The sequence below is a fragment of the Pinus tabuliformis genome, chromosome 1_1 (assembly GCF_031772625.1).
Source record: "Pinus tabuliformis cultivar Carrire ecotype Pingquan chromosome 1_1, CPIR1, whole genome shotgun sequence".
Classification (NCBI taxonomy): domain Eukaryota; kingdom Viridiplantae; phylum Streptophyta; class Pinopsida; order Pinales; family Pinaceae; genus Pinus; species Pinus tabuliformis.
In genome coordinates this window covers 106,065,532-106,073,145 of record NC_142297.1, presented here as the reverse complement: position 1 = coordinate 106,073,145, position 7,614 = coordinate 106,065,532, and the positions used below count along the sequence as shown (strand labels likewise).

The following is a 7,614-nucleotide window of genomic DNA, read 5'->3' as shown; positions in this document are numbered from 1 at the left end:
TATTTCTTTATTTATGAAGCATTCCTTTTAGCATAATCAAACAAGGTCTTTAACCTCAACATAGGCCTCATGATTTGTGAGGGTCAAAGAAGCAGTATTGCAGTAAGATTTCATTGTAGCATGGTGCCTTCCTTTTGTTGATATTTTTCTATATTTCAACAGTTGTCAAAGAAGCATTAATTAGTGTTATATGTTATTTCCTTATCATGTTTCCTTTGCAACATCTAGTGCAATTTCTAGATTATATTTGTTCAATCAAGATGGGTAGGAGTAGAATACCAACCATTGAAAAAAATATTTGTTTAATGCAACATTAATTCAAATATATAAGATCGAACTTAGACAATTACTGTGTGTTGAATGCCATGTTGACCAGAAGACAACAAGAAGCAATGAGTTTGTGTGGTATGAATGTCAGGACCATAAAAGTAAAACAAATTTAACCAAAGTAACTTTATTTATTAAAGCTTGAAAGGGTAGGACAAATGTATCAAGACCCCAAGAAAGATTAAGATATAACCATTTTCTATTTTGAATTCATGTTTAACTTACAATCATGTTTTTCTTCAGGTATCAATAGCTTGAATATATTTCATGTTATAATCATGCATGCTGTTAAATAATGTTTTTTTCCTGGAATCCAAAAAATTGGTTTTCTTTCTCCACTCCCCCCCTCTAGCTGTAGCATAAAAGAGGTGGTGAAATTCCACATAAACGCTTCCCAACAAATATTAGTAACAATACCTTTAATAATATTTTCTTCACTAATCTACCTATGTGCATCAAATATATTCACCATAACCATGGTAGTGAACACTGAAAACAAAGTTCTCAAATTTACCCAAATTATATCATGAGTACATGCTTCACAAGATATTAAAAGCTAGTTCCAGTGCTTCTTAAGTCAAACCCATATTATTATACACCATTAAATAGAACAGATATTAGCTCAAAGCATGCATAATATTCAAACCCTTCTCAAAACATTTTGAAGCAAAAAAAAATCTGCAATGTGACAATTTACAGTCAATGAATCCACTATCCCATGTGAACTCATAAAAATGTACGTTATGAATATGAAACATGGTAGATTCTTTGTATATACAACATAATTTGGTGCATTTTAGGGCTCACAAGACATTTAGAGCGAATATCAAGTCCAACATATGTAATCTCAACTCACAATATATAAAAGGTCTATCTAGAGATTCTCATTAATTACTAACTAAGAAGATACTCCAAATGAGAGAAGCTCAAATATCGATCACCTTTGCCAATCAAATTGAACAAGGATTTCCTTTTCTGAAATAAAAAAGACAAAATGTCGGCATTTAAAGAAATTGCTCCAAAGAAAGATGAACAGAGAATTGACTTCCTAATAGTGCAAAGAGATCGATCACTTTTTATGTGCCCCCGCTTGATTGAATTTGTGGCAACAATTTCTTAGTCCTTGGTGATATGGAATTTGGTTTCCCATTAATGTCTCCTTATTATAGTAGTTCCCTTCTTGTGAACATCTCAATTCAACCTTGGAAATGACCACGAAGTTTTGTTTTTTCCAACTTAGTAGCAATCATGTAACTTGGAATCGATGGAGTTCCTTGAGACGCATGTTCAATATGCTCAGTTTTAATAGATCCAAATGAACTGCATCTTCTGGTAGGACTTATGCTCTACCATAGGAGTATCGACCTCACTCTTGGAGGTTAGGTCTACACTATCATGCTTGGTGGGTTGAAATTCCATTTCTGAAGTTATCCTTTGCTGCAACAGGGCATCCTATCCTGAAATGCTTTCAGTTGGACTTGTTGATTACTGAAATGCTTTCAATTGGACTTGTTGATTACTGAACTGGAGATATCTCTTAAACAACTGGAACTGTCTCATTCAAAAATACATGTTGAACCGATTCATCATTTCTAGTTATATTCATAGAGGCTCATGTTGTACATTCCATGTTGAGTTGATCAGAAATAGTATGTAAAGTCCGCTTTGAAACTTTTCTCATGTTGTGCTTGGACATCTGAGGTTCCACCACCAGATGATGTGATACTGAATCCACTGTTGAATTTGAAACGTTTCTCATGTTGCGCTTAATTTTTTCAACCTCGACCTCTACTGAGACAATCCATCCCTGGAGCTGAAATTTTCCTCAAGCTGCATTTAACCTTCTCCATTTCTACCTCTGGTTGCTCTGACACAGACTCCACCATTGGATGTGATACCTTACTCAAGTTACTCTTAACCGGTGTCGAGTTTAAGCCCCTTCTAAAACTCCCTTTAGGTTTCTCAGTTTCGATCTTGGTTGCTCAGAGACAAAATCTACTGCTGATTTCAACACCTTTCTCAACCCACACTTTGGTTTCTTAGATTCCATATCAAGCTTATATGAAATATGTTCGTGAATTGAATTGGGGATACCTTTCTCACACCGCAAATTGGCCTTCCTACCTCACCTTAGTTCAGGGTACACTCTCTCTTATGTTCTTAGAAGATTTGAGCTATTACTTGTTTGCCCACATGAACTGCAAGGTTGAGTAGACATCCAACGTTCCAATGAGACCCACCCAGAATTGGAATCATCAGAATCACAATGAATTCGTAGAGACTTAGCCATGGGTTCATATACTAGAGTCTTTGTCATTAAAGTATCAAATAATATTAATATCATTTCAATGCAATTGAATGATATTAGAACAAAGAAAACAAATAATAATAATGCAAATTTAAGTTTCGATTGACGACCAAATGCATTTGCTAACAACTTGTTAGTCCGTGAAGTACTACTGACCATAAATTTTTTACGGTGAAAAGATGATCGAATGTTGCACAAATTTGAAGATTGTTCACACCTCATTTGTTGCCACAATTGTTCCACTACTTCCATCCCCAGTGCAGTTTGGGGTCATCACGTGGCGTTATACAGACTACTGTGGGTGCATAGCTATAAAATATCGAGCTTCTAAGTAATAAAACATCACAAGTGCCACAATTGTTCCACTACTTCCATCCCAGTGCAGTTTGGGGCATCACGTGGCGTTAGACAGACTACTGCGGGTGCATAGCTATAAAATATCAAGCATCTCAGTGATAAAACATCACAAATCTTTCTTATTTCAGGATACTGCATAATAATTACAATTTCAGACAATTGCATCCTAATAAACATAAATCACTGAAATGAAAAAGTTTCATGGAGAATAAAATACACTAGTTACAGCAACTTTTAATTTCTTCATATTCAAATCTGCACATCGCATGACTTTGGCGTGTTTCATTTATCAAACACAATCCCCGGCAGTTACAAACACGGTACTCCCTGGCTCAAGCAGAATTCTTTCTCTGCCACGCTGGAGGTCATGGCAGCTACAAGAAGACCCTGAGGACCTACAGTTGATTGAATTCTTTCTCTGCCACGCTGGAGGCCATGGCAGCCACAAGAAGACCCTGAGGACCTCCATTTTATCATGACCAACCTAGCACCTGGTGATAGCCCATTAACATTTTCATACTTGCCTAACATATCTGACTTGGTGTTCATTTTTAATGGCTCTGCATCACTCATATAATTGTTCCAATTGACTTTGATGTGCCACTGGTAAGTTATCAGATATTTGAATTATTTCAAATCTGTCAATGATTAAATTAGAGCAACCCTCCACATCAAGATACTTGAGCTTCTTTAAATTCCTGAAGTTATTTGGAAGCCTCTCCAAATTATGGCACCCTGAGAGATCGATGTGTTGGAGGTTACTTAAATTACCAAAGGACTCCGGCAGCCTTTCCAAATCGTGGCAATTTGAGAGATTGATATGTAGCAGGTTCATCAGATTACCTAAAGTAGTCGGCAGCTCCTCCAAATTGTGGCAGCCCTGCAGATCAATGTATTGGAGGTATCTCAAATCACCAAAGGAATCGGGCAGCCTCTGCAGATCGTGGCAACCTGAGAGATTGATATGTCGGAGGTCCCCCAAATCACCAAAGGAATCTGGTAGCCTCTGCAAATTATGACAGCCCCGCATATCGATGTGTTGGAGGTCCCCCAAATCACAAATGGAATCTGGCAGCGTCACCAAATCGTGGCAATCCGAGAGATTGATGTGTCGGAGATAACATAAGTTTCCTAAAGACTCCGGCAGTCTCTCCAGATTGCGGCAGAAGGAGAGATCGATATGTTGGAGGTTCAATAAACCATCAAAGGCGTCTGGCAGTGACTTCATTTTTGAACACTCTGTTAACACCAAGTCTTTTAACGATCGCAGATGACGAAATCCTTGTGGCAATTTTGTCAGATTAACCTGTCCTCCAGATGAAAACTTGCCAATGACAATGCGTTCGAGGTCCTCCAGTTGCCCTATGGACTCTGGAATGTTGAAGAGCGGAGCATTAATCTCTAACTCCCGCAAACGCAGAGGTGCCTGCAAAATTATAGGTCCTCTCTATAAAACCCTTTCGTATCCTTTTGTCACCGTCTATTAAATTAATCATCATAAAACAAAAACGTTAACAAAGATAAATTTCTGTTCACCTGCGAGTCGTCTTCCCACAATGTTTCTAATTCACTCCCGGACACTTGTAGAACTCTTAAACTTTGCATTGGTATCCACGAAGGCAGGGAAGAGTTGTGACACTTGTTCCACCGTAGCCATATCAGACTTCTTGGGACGTGCTCCTCCGGCCTTCTCAAAAGGCGTTCCAAAATAGCATCTTCAGTATGAAGAAGTTTCAAGGTCCTCATATCAATACCTCCATCAAGGAGTTCCAAGATCCTCTTTTCAACCTCATCATTGTCTTCATCATTGTCTTCACCCAGTACCATCCTAATGCCCCGCACAGCTGTTACCGGTTCATTTCCTACAGTTGCTCCCTGTTCATTCTTGAAAAATGATGGCTATTACATTTATTTTTGGAAAATGATAAAAGAAAAATTACAGAATTGAACATTGATACGTGTTCCTGTTCATTCTTGAAAATTGATGGTTATCACCATTCAATTTTAAAAAGTTTAGAAACATTACAAAAATGAACTTTCATTTTTATGGAAAAAACATTACAAAAATGAACTTTCAGTTTTATGGAATAATCTGTAAGATTCATGATTGAGAACTTACAGATAAATGCTCCAAGATATCCTTAATATGCTTAGAATGCAAAAGACGACGAGGCGACGAAGTATCACCAACAGCTCTTCCGAAATCCCGAAGGTGATCGTGCATTTGTATATTATTTTCTTCGTCCACTGCCAAAAGGCATCTGTACTGTAGAGTACCAAACCCCAAATGACCATTCCACCCAGATCCCTCCCATATCCTTATGACAGTCTCCCTTTTTTGTCCTATGAAAAAACATGCGCTATCTAGGAATATCTGTTGTTCCTCCCACTTGAGGATCTGATAACTAATTTGAAGTTTTTCCTGTGCCTTACCCGGAAGTACTCGTTGAAGTTTATACAATATTTCTTTCCAAACAACTATGGCATCTTTATCATTGAGAAGTGCCCCAAACACTCTTAGAAATAAAGGCAACCCTTCACAGACTTCTAAAAAGCTATCTACGAAATATTCAAATCCTACACGTGGATAGGGCCGGTTGAAGGCAAAGGCGCAGAAAAGCTTTTGGGAGTATTGATGATTAAGCCCAGTTAAATGATAAATTGATGCATTCTCAACTCCTGAGCTTCTGATCACCCCTTCATCTCGAGATGTAATCACCACTAAGCTATCAGAGAGGAGATGAGTTCGAACAGGCAAAAGTGCATCAATCTGATTCAGGTGATCTACATCATCTAAAACCATTAAAACACGACAAGATGAGAGATGTTTTTTAAGCGCCCCTTTACCTTCATCAATACTGTTCATCTGCGCATCCGTTCCAGTCAAGCTTTTAAGAAGTTGCTTTTGCAAAGAATTTAAAAAGCCTAGCCTTGCTTCTTCTCTCACATTAGGTAAAAAACAATATTTACTGTAATTTACCCTCTTCTGATCGAAGAGTTCTTTTGCTAGGGTTGTCTTTCCTACTCCGCCGACGCCAACAATCCCCACAACTTGAGGCTGCAATGAGTACTTTATTTTCGAATTCTTCCACCTTTTCATGCAAACCTACTGCATATTTTGCTGCAGTACCCCATCCCTCTGTCTTTGCCCTGCTCAACACTTTTTGAACAACGCTGTCTAGCAGCTTGCCCTCGTCGCTGGTTATTTGGAAGAAAATAAATACAAGTAGTGAGAAACAATATCTAGGCATGTCAATCCAAAAATAATGAAGTAATGCAATCCCCAGAGAGAAGGTTGAGCTCTCACCCATTGCACGCCGCCAGTTCGAAACCCCTGATGTCTGCAACCTGAGAAAGTGCATTTCTCCACTTTTTAATAGTGTCGGGAACGTACCATCCCCTGTTTTCATGTTTGCTTAGAGATCGAGGATAGCTTCCTTTGCCCTCTTCTATCCATCTAAGTTCACTGGGCTTTACACAGTAAAACACTGGAATGATTGGAGCCCCGGATTCCACCATGAGCACCAGCTCGTCTAAACACCACCTTGACTCCGCATATTTGGGAGAGAAAATTGCAACATGGAGAGAGGCGGTGCTAATAGCGCTTTCAATTGAACGTTTTACCTGATCTCCCGCTTGCAGTTCCGGCTTGTCTAGAAAAACTCGCAGTCCATAGGAAATGAGCTGGCGGTAAAGATGAATGGCGAAGGGCTTCACCTCTTGCCCTCTCTGGTTGATAAACATGTCGTACGTAATGGAATTGTTGTTGGAATCAGCAGAAGTGGAAGCAGCCATTGCCAAAAGAAAAATAGAAACAGAAATGGGAGGAGGGCTTCAGATGGTCGAAGAGATGGATAAAAATCGATTGGAGGAGCTTTATTAAGAATTTCGAAAGGGCAGATAAAATCGAGGGGGGATTGTAATCTGAAACACCTGTGTTGTGCAGCAGCGAGATATAAAAACACAATAAAACGGTGGGGTTTTGGGCTCTCGGCCTCCCACCTTATGTTTGGACTCGTGTTTACTTTAATTAATTAATGACACGGATTCGTCTACATAATCTCGACTGGATACGAAGGTACTAGTCAAAGATGGAATCACACGTACATTCAATTTTGTGATCACCAAGTCCAACTTCTCCACACTCTTATTAACAAATAAACTTCTTTCAAAAATCATTTATGAACTCTTCCTCCCTTGTTATTAAAAATAAATAAAAAATTAACTCTTCCTCCCTTAGCATTACTCAAAACAAACGCAACTTAAAACATGGCGACCCTTACATTTCACATTTTTTATATCTTTTTGTAAGGCTTTTTCTCGAAGAAATATATAAACAGGGATTTACTGAATAGTGAGATTGTTCATAAACAGGGATTCACTGAATAGTGAGATTGTTCTTGGAGTAATTTTGGTGATTTTCAAATTTTTTTTATTGAATGATGATTGTTCAATTATGTAGATTTTATGAGATCACATAGAATTATCTTACACCTTTCACTTCACTAATAAAAATATATTTTATAAATTATAATTATATTAAATTTCGATAGTTATTAATAAATTTAAATTATATAAAATTATAATTTAAATATAAAATAAATTTAATAAATTATTTTTAA

General features: G+C 37.8%; 1 protein-coding gene and 2 pseudogenes across 2 annotated transcripts; all 3 read right to left on the bottom strand.

The window, feature by feature from the left end:
* Positions 1-1,264: 1,264 nt before the first annotated feature.
* Positions 1,265-2,794, bottom strand: LOC149211865 (uncharacterized; annotated as a pseudogene).
* Positions 2,795-3,145: 351 nt separating this feature from the next.
* On the bottom strand, positions 3,146-6,437 carry LOC149211864 (disease resistance protein Roq1-like; annotated as a pseudogene). Its single transcript, XR_016250730.1, has 4 exons — positions 6,300-6,437; positions 5,112-6,190; positions 4,529-4,867; positions 3,146-4,418 (listed from the first exon to the last, which is right to left on the bottom strand). The product of XR_016250730.1 is annotated as a disease resistance protein Roq1-like (transcript).
* On the bottom strand, positions 6,296-6,787 carry LOC149211863 (putative 2' cyclic ADP-D-ribose synthase BdTIR). Its single transcript, XM_089388494.1, has one exon. The coding sequence runs from the start codon at positions 6,785-6,787 to the stop codon at positions 6,296-6,298; it is 492 nt and encodes a 163-aa protein (XP_089244620.1).
* Between the last annotated feature and the right edge of the window lie 827 nt (positions 6,788-7,614).

What these genes read in the sequence shown, in the direction of transcription:
- LOC149211863 (XM_089388494.1), bottom strand. Translation starts at nt 6,787, where the DNA reads ATGGCTGCTTCCACTTCTGCTGATTCCAACAACAATTCCATTACGTAC.